The sequence below is a fragment of the Cydia strobilella genome, chromosome 6 (assembly GCF_947568885.1).
Source record: "Cydia strobilella chromosome 6, ilCydStro3.1, whole genome shotgun sequence".
Lineage (NCBI taxonomy): Eukaryota > Metazoa > Arthropoda > Insecta > Lepidoptera > Tortricidae > Cydia > Cydia strobilella.
In genome coordinates this window covers 13,812,567-13,828,642 of record NC_086046.1, presented here as the reverse complement: position 1 = coordinate 13,828,642, position 16,076 = coordinate 13,812,567, and the positions used below count along the sequence as shown (strand labels likewise).

At 36.9% G+C, this 16,076-nt stretch overlaps 1 protein-coding gene across 1 annotated transcript in view; it reads left to right on the top strand.

The window, feature by feature from the left end:
• Positions 1-16,076, top strand: part of LOC134742459 (BMP-binding endothelial regulator protein) — a 95,928-nt gene that overhangs the window by 52,609 nt on the left and 27,243 nt on the right. The window contains exon 3 of the mRNA XM_063675634.1: positions 1,874-1,974. Within this exon, the coding sequence (XP_063531704.1) occupies positions 1,874-1,974 (101 nt within the window). The remainder of the gene's footprint in view (positions 1-1,873; positions 1,975-16,076) is intronic.

The window sequence follows — 16,076 nt, the reverse complement described above, 5'->3', positions numbered from 1 at the left end:
CTTCTTCGATCAGTCGGTAGAAATTACGTTTGGCTCAAATTTTGGATTATAGAATATTTACTGCATTGTTCCTTATTAAAGCTGGATGTTTTTTATAACTTTTTTTGTTCTTAACCAAAAAAATTGTAGAGATTGACGTAAATAATCAAAAGCCATGGCCGTTTTCAAATGTGATTGTTTACTGAATTTGTACGATTTAAACCTTTGAAAGCGATTCGCATATCAATTTTAGTGAAAGAAAGAAGGGGGCCTTGAATTCATAAATCCATGTAATCTACTGAATCGACTGTATCGTAAATGAAATCCTGAAGGCAGAATGTTTTTGTACTTCTCTGTTATAACTTTGTAGACGTAAGTAAATCCAAAAAGTTCATGGCCCCAGTTTAAATGTTATTATTTATTGAATCTTGACTAGTGAATACTTGAATAGGCTTCGAGCATATTTCAAACGGTTCATTTCACAAATCCATGTAACCGCAGCCGTCCGGTATTTGCGTCGGCAAGTGCACCTGGTGCAACGCTTGCCTGCTATAAGAGGACATTTGCTTCCCACGCCTCGACCGCACTCCTCCGCGTGGTCATTGCTAGAGCTCACTCCCCTGACCTAATAGTGCCTGTCAGCATAGCTTGCTTGCTGCACGAGTGACTGAATACGCTCTTGTAGCTAAACGGATTCAAAAACATCATAAATATATTATAAGATGTTATATAGTTACCAGCCAATGTTTTATTTATTTATTTAAGCCATTTAATTCCTTAATATAATTATGCACATATTTGTATTTCATTATTAAATTCAAAACATAATGATAGTAATACATTAATAAATTAAATTAAATATTATCAAATTATTTAACATGCATGTTTAAGTCGGTAGTAATTTTATACAATAATTTAATTGTTAGGGTTCCGTACCCAAAGGGTAAAAACGGGACCCTATTACTAAGACTCTGCTGTCCGTCTGTCCGTCCGTCTGTCCGTCTGTCCGTCTGTCTGTCTGTCACCAGGCTGTATCTCATGAACCGTAATAGCTAGACAGTTGAAATTTTCAACAATTCACAACAAATCTAAAAACAGAATAATATAAATATTTAAATGGGGCTCCCATACAACAAACGTGATTTTTTTGCAATTTTTCCGTAATAGTACGGAACCCTTCGTGCGCGAGTCCGACTCGCACTTGGCCGGTTTTTTATTTTTATTATTAAGGACCTCTTGACGAGTAAAGGCCTCCTCCATTTTACTCCACATTTTCCTATCTTAAGCTATTGCCAGTCGTCGCTGGCAAACTTTTTTAGTTCTTCAGCCCATACACGATAAAAGCAAATTTTACGAAATAAAACAATCAACCAGCCAATACAATTGGCTAAAACTTTAAACGAAAGATGGCTGACTTACTTTTCAAATAAGGTCAGTAAAGCCATTATTCAATATTATCAATAATGATATATTGTTTTCAATTAACGTAACTAATAAATAAGTGTGAAAACCACGCCGGAAGGTTTCAGAGATATTTTACCCCCGAGACACTAGAATCACGGGTGGAGAGCGTAAGATGTTATCGTGTCACTTTGCATGTCGAACGCTTCCCCAGATATATATTTTGTCGGAGATCTATGTAGCTCAATATAATATACAAATACTTAAATTCGTCGCAGAATTTGTAATATATGTACTTACAGTAGAATCTAGTACTATTCAGTAGATAAGTAGATTAAGCTACAATACATGACGATCCTATATTAAATATTACATATCTTTGTGTTAGTATTAATAATTTTAACTTAATCATGCACCTCGTATATACCTATAGTTAGGTACATGTGCGTGCACTAATGTGCGATTAATCTAAGGCTGTGTGGTTGTATTACAGAGGGTCGGCGGGAGCCGTGCTCCAACGAAGGGGAGCCAGTGCGTCTCAACGATAAGAGGCTGGACCAGAACTGGGGCAATTGCTTTCGGTGCCATTGCAAGGTAGGTAAAATGGCAATGAAATCGTGCCACATTAACAAACAGTAAAACTAATCTTTCGATTCACAACGTCACTTTGACATTATTTTATGATGGTCTCCGGATTTCATATTACTATTTAAAATCCGCCCAAGTGCGAGTCAGACTCGCGCAATCGCAAGAGGGTTGCGTACCATTACGCAAAAAACGGCAAAAAATGGGAGCCCCCACTTAAATATTTATTGTATTCTGTTTTTAGTATTTGTTGTTATAGCGGCAACAGAAATACATCATCTGTGAAAATTTCAACTGTCTAGCTATCAAGGTTCATGAGATACAGCCTGGTGACAGACAGACGGACAGTGGAGTCTTAAGTAATATGGTCCCGTCATTACCCTTTGGGTACGGAACCCTAATAACTGTATCGGTACCTATCTTACATTCAGATGTATTTTCTATAATACTGGGCACTGTGATCATTACAAGCATGTAGTTTACTTTGTAATCTATTATTTGTTATTAAAGTAATATTATAAACAAACTTTCAATCGTATTTAGAAGACTAAATAATATCCATATTATTAAAAGTTTCGTGACACATTTTATAATTTACATTGCTATAATCATCTTGTTGTCACGCTACATCCAATTAGCAATGAAGTGAGATAAATGGCGTCACGGCATATAAGTACAACATATTATAATTCATAATATCGATAAATTAGAAAAACTTGTCAAAGGCACCTCGATGAACACAAAAACATACGTTTTAAAGAACCTAATCCGTCGCAAAATATTTAATAAAATTAATCTTAAAAAAAAAGTAATACCGACTTCAAACGGGAAAAAATAAAATATTATCTCGTTTTATATGCGCTAGCAAACTGATACGTTTGAAGTCGGTGCCAAGCCAAATCTTAAAAGCGACAAGTTGCCGTCAAACCGAATGCCAACCCTGGTATAGTTTGGTAAGAACAAAAGAACCAGTATTTTAACTATTCTGATGATTGGATTCCTAATGGACCCCATCATCAGAAGTGGGTTTTGATGAAAACGTGACCTACTTGGGACTATACACATTCAAATAAAAAATCAATTTTCCAAATCGGTTCACCAATGACGGAGTTACATACATACAAAAAAAATACGGTCGAATTGATAACCTCTTTTTTTGAAGTCGGTTAAAAATAAACAGAATTGTCTAGGCTAGGAGATAAATGACGACTGACAGTGTCATATTTAAATTACGCAATGTGAACTTTCAGTTTTTTTAGTTGAGTCCAGTAACGTATTATTAGGTACCTACTAAATGGCAGAAGTGGTCGTGCGCGAATCATATGCCTCACTCAGATCATTGACCGAAGAAACAAAAATATGCTGATTTGAGTATAAGAATTCGAAGTATCGACTACTTACTTTAAAATAGTTTGGCATCAACTAAGATTAATAAATAATTATGACACCCAAATAAAAATCTGTAAACGAATTTACCATAGCAGAAGAAGAGGCATATTCGACTTTCTGATCATTATGACCAGCTTGGCACTTTGGCAGACACACTGTCGCCTAATAAATTTATCACGCTTCGTGTTAGGACAATGTGTCTAAATATTACGTGCGACAAATTCACACCCAGACAATAAACACAAGTTAATTAGCACCTATCCACTTCTGGAAAATTCTGTGAAAAATTTGCGCAACCCAATTTGGGCGTTTCAAATAACGGTACAAAAATATTTCGACTTACCTATCAGTCGTAGCTCGTAGCCTCGTAGGTGGTAGTTTAAAGGCTTTGTTTAAAATATTGAAGACGAAATATACCAACTGATTTTGCTGTTAGGTAGATCAATCTGCATTTGGAAGCACTAAGCATAGTAAGAACATTTCATGCATTATGTTTTTTACTGCATGCTAAATTTAAAGAATATTAGGTAACAAGTGTAACAACTACTTTTACCTTACTGTAATGCACGCACAGGTTCGAAGAACTTACCTTACTAGTTATTTAAAATCAGTAACCATATTCTTTCAATAATGAAATGGACCCTATTAATGTACCAAGCCGGAATGAACATATCTTACATGGATATCAATATTAAGGGTTATAAGTCCTTCTGGTAGCATTGTTCAAAGCTAGTCAGTGAACCGGTGAGGTGCCGGCGTGGCGGGCCGGGCCGGCGCGGCGCGTGCCGAGCCGCGCAGCGCCCGCGCAAAAACTCGCAATGCGGAACCCCAATGAACCGCATACACTAGCAATCCGACGCAGCTGTTCCGAGCATTCCATTATTGCTTGGATTTTAAATGCTACTTATTCTTATAAATAGTGCCGCTATCTTTTTTACTGTCTTTCTGTTTATCTAATAATACATAGATGTTGTTTTGATCTAAATAAAGGAGCTATCGACATCGGGTGCATAGTAAAATAATTTTGGATTGATTTCAGAGCAGTCAACAAATCTGTGTTATCCAATAAAATTAGCCTATCTGTAATCTTACAACATCCTCTTAGCATACCTATCTCTTGATAACAATCAATAGTTGTATAAATCGTTGTGATTAATTTTATTTGCAGATGACACTGTCACTGTCACATATTAATTCGTTATCACTGCATAGTTGTCAGCGACACGACATAAGTATATGAGCAAGGTTGAGTACGTAAGTACCTACATGCGAGTGGTATTTCCCAGCCGATCTCACCTCGTCGGATGACTTGCGCGGAATTCGAAAGCCCATCGCGAGATTTATCGCTTATTCTGTATTAAAATATACATTTGCTTAATGGGCTTTTTTGTCGCGTGCCACAAAACGACGATGGAACACCGTCCCGTAGAACTTTGTATGATTTATCAAGCTGCATATTAGACAAATGCAATAGAAGAGTGAACTCATAAGTTTAAAGCTGAATTCTATTCGAGATCAAGATATTATTTAATTTATACATTTTATTTCTGCCACTAATATAGTTTTTATGGCAACGAAGAAATATTATAACTGGTGGGGGAAATATTTTTCCCCTCACTAGCTCGGAAAGCCGTCTTTTATCCTTTAAAACAAACGGGGGAAAACGCATTTTATCCACTAGTGGGGAAAGTAATTTGACCTTGAATGGAGCGTGTTTAAGTAGCTTGACAGATAACAAAACGTAAATCGCTCATGATAATGGTTCGTTCGATATTAATTATCATTAAATAAATAGTTTGAGAATCTAATAAAAAATACCAAATTTAGCTTTATTTAATAATTTTAAGTCATAAACCTTAAAATTCCATAAGAAACGTTAGATTTTTTATAATGATGTTAAATATAATTCTGAACGCACAAGTTGAGTCGATGCAATTTCAAAACGCATTGTTGACATTTCATACGTCAGGTCAGAACAGAAATGTCAACATTGTCAACAAATTTTTTATTTAAAAACAATTCTCACCGACTCACGTAAAAAACAGAATTTCCAGTGTTTTCTGTTATAATATCGTACAAAATAAGTGATTCCAGTGATGAAGATGATCTAACGCCTGTGGATGTTGCACTTTCCTCGCTATAGTGAAAGGAAAAGTTTTGTGTTACACACGGGTGCAAATGTATTTTACTTCTCGTGTGTTGAAACACTTGCTACGCTCAGGATTCTATTTTAGAGCCACTCGCTTCGCTCGTGGTTCAACTATAGAATCCTTTCGCTTGCTCGTGTTTCAATTCCACACTCGCGGGTAAAATACAACTTTGCACCCTTGTATAACAAATAACTATAACTTGCAGTTTAGGAGATGGAGTCAATAGTATCTACATTTCAATGCAAGTGTAGAAAGTGTGTTATTTTATTATTAAGAGCCCGACACGGGACGAAAAGACACGGGACAAGTAAATAAAAACATTTTCACACGTACATTGAACGACGTTTTTTAATACATTTGCGAAAAAAATCACTAGATATAAAACAAATACATACATGAGTTACACTTACAGTTACGAATTTTCCCTTGAACTTAAATGACATTGTATATTATTCAGCACTGCTACGTTTATGTTGATTAACATTGCCAAAATTAATCACATTAACCCATTTCATACAAAAACACTCTTACAGTTGCAATTTAAGTTATTTATTTTGATACAACTAAATTTTAAGTAAAAATTGCGGGCGCCGGTTTTACCTTTTCTGTTTTTACGGTTCCGTACCCAAAGGGTAAAAACGGGACCTTATTACTAAGACTCCGCTGTCTGTCCGCCTGGCACCAAGCTGTATCTTATGAACCGTGATAGCTATAGATAGTTGAAATTTTCACTGATGATGTATTTCTGTTGCCGCTATAACAAAACACTAACAAACACACACACCAAAAACAACTACTAAAAACAGAATAAAATAAATATTTTAAGTGGGGCTCCCATACAACAAACGTAATTTTTTTGTCGTTTTTTGCGTAATGGTACGGAACCCTTCGTGCGCGAGTCCGACTCGCACTTGGCCGGTTTTTTTCTTCTATTAACGACATCCAACTCGGCAATGATAATAGGTCGTCCATTCAGCCAAATAATAATAAAAAACCGGCCAAGTGCGAGTCGGACTCGCGCACCGAGGGTTTCGTACTTTTTAGTATTTGTTGTTATAGCGGCAACAGAAATACATCATCTGTGAAAGTTTCAACTGTCTAGCTATCACGGATCATTAGATACAGCCTGGTGACAGACAGACAAGACGGACAGACGGACAGCGGAGTTACCCTTTGGGTACGGAACCCTAAAAAGTAGTTCGCAAAAAGCAACTTTGCGAACGCTATACAGCTACGTAAAGTAGCACTTTTTGAGCAACTGTATTAAAAAATGTATTATTCTGATAGTTAATTTGCGTGAGATCGGTGCGCCAGCGCGGCTGCGTCGTGGACCGGGGTCAACTTGACCTGGGGGTGCCATTAGCCTTTTTATATACGGCTAGTAGCCGGTTGATAGCATCTCTTGGCTCCCGCGCACCGCTTACTTTAATGAGCCGTGTTATTTATCGAGGCGCAGTTTTATTTCGCGCTGTATTAAATTCTCCAAAGTTAACGCCTCGTTTTCCATCTCGTAAGCCGCAAACGGGTCGCCATGTATGTTGACTTACTGTTTAAAGTCAAGAATTTTAAAAAGGTGCACGGGATCTAATTCGTTAGTACTCGAGCTCATTTTAAACTTGATTGTACTGTTAGAAATAAGTACCAACATACCTCAATGACTTATTTGATTTTAAAAACGGTTGGCAAATTGCGTTTTTTAAAATAATTGTAGCTAAGCTCTTGCAAATACAAATTCTAGCGACCACGACAGCTATTATGTGCAAATTTATTTTATGCAACAAAAAGCGAGTTGATAATTTAATAGTAAAATGCCGCTACCGTAATAATAGTTCTCGGAACCTTCATGACAATTTAATTGAATCCAGTAACCCGGCAATTCTAACGTTAGAAGTGGCGGACGGGACGGGGCTGGCCAATAATTAAGTAATGTTCCGTGTCCAACTATTTTTATCGAGGCCCTGCCGTCTATTAATATCGCGTAAATTGTACTTTATAGTTACAAGTAAATTGCTAATTCAAGTACCTGTAATGATTGAAATGCGTTCGCAGACTGCGCCAAGCCGCGACGTAGGTACTAGGTACAAGTACAAACTTAAGAATATCTTAATAAATAATGAGGTACTATTTTAAGATGCTTCTATCTCGCAATTTAAATGTAGCCAATTACAAATGACTTTGTACTTATGCAAACAAATTACAGCTGTCAGATTATGAAAAGTTTAATTTAATAGTCATTACGCTGTAATTCAACTTTATCTAGAAATCTATAATTATAGAAATATTATATACATAGAAAAAAATCTTCAGCTCATTCGACTTTCAAGCTCCTGGCTTTACAGTTTCAATTAGGTCCATGCTTAATTAAAATCTCCAAACTGTATATTTATTTGGCTGCACCAATGTCTTTATTTACGTTGGCACTGTCTGGTCATAATCATAATACCTAATTGTTGATGGTTGCCACGCGTTGTATGCGCTGCAAACAAACATCCCCTGTTTCGGTAAATTAGTTCTTATAATGTGTAGCGTAAGGTGCAGAAGGGTTTAAATGTGGAGCGTATGTGGATGTCGGGTCCAAATGTGAAAGTGGGTGAGTGTCGAGAGCGGGTGCGCAGGTGCCCGCGTCGCCGCCGAGCGCCGCGCGCCGGGCCTTGCCGCAAGCGCGCGGTATGCGGTCGCACCGGTTCTTCTAGCAAAGCGTATTTTTTACACACCACACATCATCAACATTGTTATTATGTTTTGCTATGATGCAAAAAATCAAGTCTAATGTAAATTCTTTGTAATTAGGATGTTTACTTTAACTTATGGTTGGCTAGTAAAATTATGAGTGCATTCGTAGCCTATGATGATGCATGATTTGCCTAATCATTTCTGTGAAATTCTGTAATTCTTATGAATCTTTATTTTCTAGCTCTGCTGCTGAATTTATCTTTCATAGTTTTGCAGAAAATGTATGAGCATGGTGAATAGAACGATTTTGTTAATTTTATAATCAGAGTAAGCTCACAAGTGGTACTAGGAACATATATTTGTTAGTATGAGGTACTTATGTGTAAGTGGTTATTAATACTGTAAGTACCTACTACTTTATGTGCTTTTTATTTCAGGCACCACGAAGCTTAATTATTACCGACTTGCTCCCATTACAAAAAAAAAACATATCTAGCATGTAATTGCTTGTAACTAGAAGTCTATCACGCCTATTAAATACGTACGTTTAACTTTTTCTTCGAAAAATGTAAGCGCCAGAGCAGAGCCTCTGCGTTCATAATGATGGATAGATGTGCGCTAACGAATAACTTCCTTAAAAGTCTGTGCTATTACCCTTGATAAAGTCGCAGCGGTCTTAATACGATGTTAATTGCTCTGTAATGAAGTGTATAGAATCAATATGCCGCGCGTGTGTAGTGCAAAAAACGTAGTGTCGTGGTACTCGTGGTAAGAAGCGAGGCGCCGCGCTCACGGAGCCAGCCCACACTCGGCCTTGCGCTGTCGCCGGTCGGGATCGCTTACTTGCCTAGATACAATTACCTCTACTTACTTACCTTTAAACCTATACATTTAGCACTTCATTTAAAATCTGTATGAAACATACCGAGCTTTGTGCTATCGCCGTAAATATATTAAAGGCGAAATTAAGTTTCCAATAGGGAATAAATAACTGAGTACATTGGCAGTTTTTCAATGTTTTTTAGGGAGTTTGGTAATACGTGGTTGCATATATTAATTAGCATATACCCCATATAGTGAGGGCTCGATGAGGACGATGAGACTAATTTTATTAGTTTTGAAAGGGGTAATTGAAGTTTATTTAAGTTTCTATTGTTCCTTTTGATTTTTGGTACATACATAATGATTGAGGATAGCGATTGCGATTATTTTTAAAGTGCAATCACGTTTGAACATTATCAATTTTCTGACTTGTGATATCAAGGCAAGAATTCTATATTTTGTTACTTCTGTAAAAAATTAAGTACCATTTATTGTAAAAACGGCATTCTGCTATTTTCCCCCTACTATGACAAAAGACACAGCGAGTTATGATGCCTAGTTATTCATAAAGGCCAGATGATCAATAGGTAATTTATATGATTATCAAAGTTGTGTAACAAATGATTATGTACATTACTAAGGATGTAGCCAATGTAGGTAGGTAAGGTAACATCAATACTAGATTTTCAATACTGGTATTGCAAATGTCGGGTTATCGCAGGTTCGAATAGTCTACAAATTTTCTACAATTTTCCGTTCAATTTAAAATGAAAAATTTCAGTTGCAACCAAACTGTTGAGTATTTTAACCAAGCTTTTTTTGAAGCAAGGATTCAAATATGGTACTAAATGTTATTATCGGAAACACCTTTACTTTTGTTTTTGGACATAATGTATTTTAAATACTACCGAAAGATAAGGCGGACATTTCGGCTTGAAATATTAGGGTCTATAATCGGAACCGCAAAATATTAGTATGATATCGGTGCCATAAATAAACCTAAGCATATTTACCTACACATTATTTTGTTAATGTTAAAAAGTGTGTGGAAAATATATTATGTTAATACATAGTTGAACAATTTTTATTTACAAGAGTTTAAAAAATTACGAGGGAAGGTTCAAAAACCCGCTGAATGGTGGGTTTAGGTGTGGGGAATGATAAGAATTTTGATATAAGAAGGTTTATTTATAAACTCATTATGAATATACACACTGGGTAGAAATAAGTAGAATGATGATTTTCCACGAGACTAACTATCTTCATAGAGAGCGAGCCAGGAACAGACTTTCATGACCAATCGCCTCCCGGGCGATTACTCGTATAGTGGTTAACGGCTATGTATGATGAACCCTCGTGGACGTCAGCTGCCGCACCGTTGGTGGGTTGAGGAATGGCAGCCACCAAAACACGTAAAAAAAAATTGTCATCGCCTCCCGTTTGATACTTTGTCAGATGATAGTTCCTTTCATCAGGCATTTCAATAAACTGATTACTCAGTACGCATACTTTGCGGACATAAGTGGTAAGGCGCGTATTTTTTACATGTTCATGTCATCAGCTGACGGTCTTTCCAACGTGATACAAACGGCTGACGGTTTTTTTGTTTAAAATAGCATCTAAACTATCATCTGACACAATATCAATCGGGACATCGGGAGGCGATGACTGAGATATATGTAATGTCTGCTTTTGGCCCGAAGTCTATCGTAGTTACCAAGAATCATCTAAATCGGGGTTCAGAGGTTTTAGCGTGAAGAGGGGGTAACACATAGACAGACAGAGTCATTTTCAAATATTATAAATTATAAAAATGAATAAATAAATAAGTAATAAGGAAATACTTATGGTCAATTTCCTATCGTAACGTGATTGATATATCGTCGGGTGAGTACATTGGTTTGCTGGACAGCGAAAAGAAGAAAAAAAAAATTTTTTTTGAAGTTTTGAAAAAATGAAAAAATGAAAATGAAAAATAATTTATTTGGTTTACAATGTGCATTTAAATGGCAATAGGGTTGGAACCTTCTTTTAAGTATAAAATATACTTGTGGCAGAAGGCCCCGCTCTTCCATAATTTGAAGGGGTACAACCAAATTTTATTTAAAATATTACAATATGTATGTAATAATTTACTATAAGGCATGCTCTAAATTAATTTATTCATACATTAAATTAACTTAATCCAGTGTGTGTGTGTGTGTGTGTGTGTGCGTGCGTGCGTGCGTGCGTGCGTGCGTGCGTGCGTGCGTGCGTGCGTGCGTGCGTGCGTGCGTGCGTGCGTGCGTGCGTGCGTGCGTGCGTGCGTGCGTGCGTGCGTGCGTGCGTGCGTGCGTGCGTGCGTGCGTGCGTGCGTGCGTGCGTGCGTGCGTGCGTGCGTGCGTGCGTGCGTGCGTGTGTGTGTGTGTGTGTGTCACCTTTTTCTTACATTCATGTCGTTGTAAAGTATATATATCAATTCGTTCGTTTACAAAATTATATAATTTAGGAGATCGATAGTGATAGTTTTACATTTAGGAAATATTTGACTTATTTACCATTTAGACACATACATATATTTACTATTGAAAGTATTATACAAATACTTAATCATGAAATAATAGTAGATTGTACACAACAAGGGCATACAGCGGTCCATTTTTATCCGAGACAATTTATTGTTCGAGCGCAGCGAGATGCTCTAGAACATAATAAGCAACTTCATGTCCTCTACGCACGACTTAAAGTCGCACTTTACGTGCATGAGGAGTAAAAAATCATTTGTATTATTGCCATATCCGTTTTTGATGAGTAAATGTTAAACGTACAACAATGACATGACACAAAAGTTTTGGATATGTCACAATTTTGTGATAATTTTCTGTTAACAGTGTAATTAATAATTATCCTATAGTAAAATGCGGATATGGCACATTTTTGAAACAAAAATTTTAAAACCGATTAGTGTCAATTATAGCTTTTGCCCGCGACTTCGTCTGAGTGGACTTAGTAACCCCAGCTAGAGTAAGAATAGCGCCTGGAGAAAGTCTTATAGCAATCATTCAATTTGAGCATAATATGCACACAAATATCAGGCAACTCATTTATTATCTCAATTCCACCATGATTCCAACCCGCTTTTCACCCTCTTAAGGGATGATTTTCGGGATAAAAACTATCCTATGTCCTTCCCCGGGACTCAAACTATCTCTACGCCAAATTTCAACTAAATCGGTTCAGCGGTTTAAGCGTGAAGAGGTAACACACAAACAGACAGACAGACAAAAATACTTTCGCATTTATAATATTAGTATGGATATGGATTTATTGTTATTTTAGGAATAATAAAAAAACGATTTTCTCAATATGGCTACCATTTGACTACAATATCGTTCGCCTGACAATTATAAACAAAATTCTATCTTTAAAGATGTTTTCAAGATGCAAGGAAGTTAATTAAACAATAAAATTAACTTCTATTAAACCAATGCAAATAAAACCGGAGTTTTTTAGTGTGTGAGCAAATCCCCTCGCATCAAATGCAGGCGAATGCAATTTTTATCAATACTTAAGTGCTCGAAATGCTACATTAAAGCTCTGCCTCCAGTGTAAAAGGGTTCAAGTCGAGTTTGTCTAAATTACAAATTTTGCCAGTATAATGTTAATTTCGTGAAACTACATCTTTTGTGTTGACACTCAGAGCCCTACGACCCTAGTTGCTGAGATATCAATTGTGCAAAAGAGTAAAAGTTTGCCAAAAAACTTAACTATTATGTTCAAAACGATTTATTTTCACATAATCTCGTTTGAAAAATTGGTACTTAAGAATCGTGTTACGAGCGATGGTTAAAGTAAAGTTTAATCTTAGTGAATAAACTACATTTCAAGTAACATTCGGTGCAAAGAAATCAAAATTCACTTAGATCTAATTCAACTACCGGGTCTAGTTCGTGAATGACGGCAAAACTTAGTTGGTCAATGTGAAACATTTTGCCCACTTTCTACAATGTTAAACAATTTATATTTTACGTAAAAGTAGTATTAATAATAATAATAAGCCCGCAGGGCAGCTTGTGGCGAGCTGTTGGGGAGTAACGATCCCACGGACCCGAGTGCTCCCGAGAGTCGGTCAGGGTCTCTGTCTCCGGCGTGTCTTCGTCGTTCGGAGTGGACCCCAAGGGGACCCGCAGGACTCTCAGCTCTGGCTTTCCTTCATTGGCTGTCCAGAGAGTAGTCGCTAGAGCTATATGCTCCAGGGGTGGAAGTGAAAGATGCATAAGACGCGAGTTGGCACAGTGGCTCTTAACAGCCACTGGGTAGAAAGCGGCGCACACTTCTCGACACCCCTGAGCCGCTCACACCGGTGTTGCTCCTGGTCGTCTTTACGACGGCAGTTTCAGGGGCCCATCTAGTCAGCGGCAAGTCACCACTTGCCTCGATAACTTGTGAAAACATTGTTATGGCAGGTGTCCGGACGTCTTTACAATAGCCCAGTCTCATTGTCCACCCAAACTTCAATCCATAGACCGGTATACTGTTCACTTTTTCTACAATAGTCCCAATGCCTGCTGCGACCGGTTCATGGGTGTCTATTGTTGCACCTGTAAACGGGTTCCAGCAGGCGTTCTACATGACATTAAAGCTCTCCAAGGGGCATCTACGTGTTGGATCTATATCCCCACGCAAGCCTATCAAAAGACCGGGATTTATAGGCCCGTGAAATCCACAAGGAGATACAATAATAATAATAAAATGTTTTATTGCAGGCATTAAAAAAACCCATACACTTCTTAATAACTAACTATACTTACTAGCTTAACTAACGAAAATTAAAATATTGAGTATTAAATAAAATTCAATACTTAATATGATTATTTCCGGTTCTCGTTCTGATGAACAGATAGCCAATGCCTAACAACATGACTATTTCGGTTCTCACTTATCGTCCTCAGAATTTCGTTTTTGGAGCGTCTTAGCTTCCCAAAAGGAGGCTATTCTGGCTCTGAGGATCGCGAAGAAGTCAGGTACTCTGGCCGTCGCAAACATGTCTGTAGTGTTACCATATATTATAATTGAATAATTTGTTCGATTTGTGCAAAATGGTGGAAGTCAATAGGATGCGCGGGGTGCGGAAGAGGGGTCGGGTCGACGGCGCGTACGCCGCTAGACTCCCGAGTCCCGTGTCGTCATGACTTATGCCAGCTTTTATAATAATAATAAAAAAATATTCTGGCGAAATAAACCTTACTTTTACAATGTATTCTTCTGCCAAACTGCAGGATAGTTTGTTAGCAGACTATTACTTCAGTGTGCTATATAAAACTGAATTCCCTGCGAAAAAATTAACCGCAAAGAAAAAAAAATTCTTCATTGTGGTGAGTGAATTCAAATATAATAAAGAAAGTCATGTAGAAGAATAGACAACTGGAAGAGACTCATTATGAAACAATTGGGGAACGATAATAAAAAACAAACAAACATGGGGATCAAAAATAACAAGTAAGTACAACAACTGCTACATTGATAATTATGGTTTGGTTTTTTTTTACATTATCCTAAAAAAATGCAATATTCAGTTCCCAAAATGGTTTCTTTACACAATACAAAAGTTCAAAAAGGTGTTAGCAATGCTAGAGAAAGTGTAGTTTAACCTTTTCACACGTTCATTATTCTTGTGAAAAGGGATATAAGTTTTTTTTTCAAAGCCAATATTTCTGTTACTTTCACAAAAGTCGGGTCAATTTAAATGATAAGTTATATTTCATCATTAAAACTATCTAAGCTAAAAACAAAAACCATTTTTTTTATAAAGAATGCAGGAAAAATTCGGTTTGTAACGTTTTTTGGCCATACTGGAAATTTACATTATTTGAGTTTAACCCTTATACACTGGAGGCACAGAAAGATAACACTTCCATTCCATGCATGAGTAAGAAAAAAATGTATACGCTAAATGTGCACTTATCAGGAGGTGTTTTAAATGTAAGAACTTACATATCGCAAAAATACAGCCGGTGCCTAAATAACGGATATGCGTTCGCCAAGCAGGTATAAGAACCATCGTCCCCGAGCTGTCTGTGCTGTTATACTCTGTAAACTTCATTATGTATGTAAATTGAGAGATAAACATTTAAAATGAATCTTGCATGTTTAAGACATCGTGGAATGCTAAGTTAGTGCCATGCTACGAGTATCGTAGATGCCACAATATTCAAATTGAACACGTTTTCTGTCTCATATTTTTCTATAAAACATTAAAATATTTAATCATGTTGGATATGGGTGTTTTAGTTATCAAATAATGACACTGACGGGTTAGCACTGATTGACTAGCACTACTAGCACGTTATCTTTTCGCGGATTAGCAAAGTAATATTTTGGTATTAATTAGTTTTAGTTATCTAGAAAAAGTTATTTCAGTAGGCTAGCAACTAGATTCGGTATTTGTAGGTAATAATTATCGATTTACATTAGGCCAGAAAATGAACGCTCAAAAAAGTTATCGAGGGAAATGCTTGGAACTCAATTTTTGACTTCGTAACTTTGTTTGGACTAGTTAGGAGGTGAACATATCAAAAGTCCCCGACCGTAGTAGCCCTTGAGCCTGGGGGAGAGGGGGGTTTAAGGCGGTTCCCTGAGCCAGAAGGCGAAAAATCTCCTTATATGATCATGTTTTTCTAAGAGGCGTTGATATTCGTAGACGAGGAAAAAATATATGTAGTTCTTGACTATATTATCTTTAACAACATAGCTTCCGATGCACGAATTATGATACTTCGCTCGATACAATTAATTCCCAAAGTACCATCTAACTCGGACTTTTAATCCTACTTTACTCGGTTATTTATTATGTGATACTATAAACAAAAAAAGAAGAAAAAACAATCTTGACTTAAATAGTAATTTCATAGCTTTCGAATTTCGATATTCTAAGGTAACGTTTTTAAAATAAATAAAAATCGACATAATTCGATCAAAATTGACACTTGACGCGTATGATCTTTCCCGTTCTTTCTTGCGAAATGTGACAGTGACGGCGGCAAGCCGATGGAACGGCCTTAAAGGTTCTATTTTTTTGTTTTTCGATTATATCTCGGA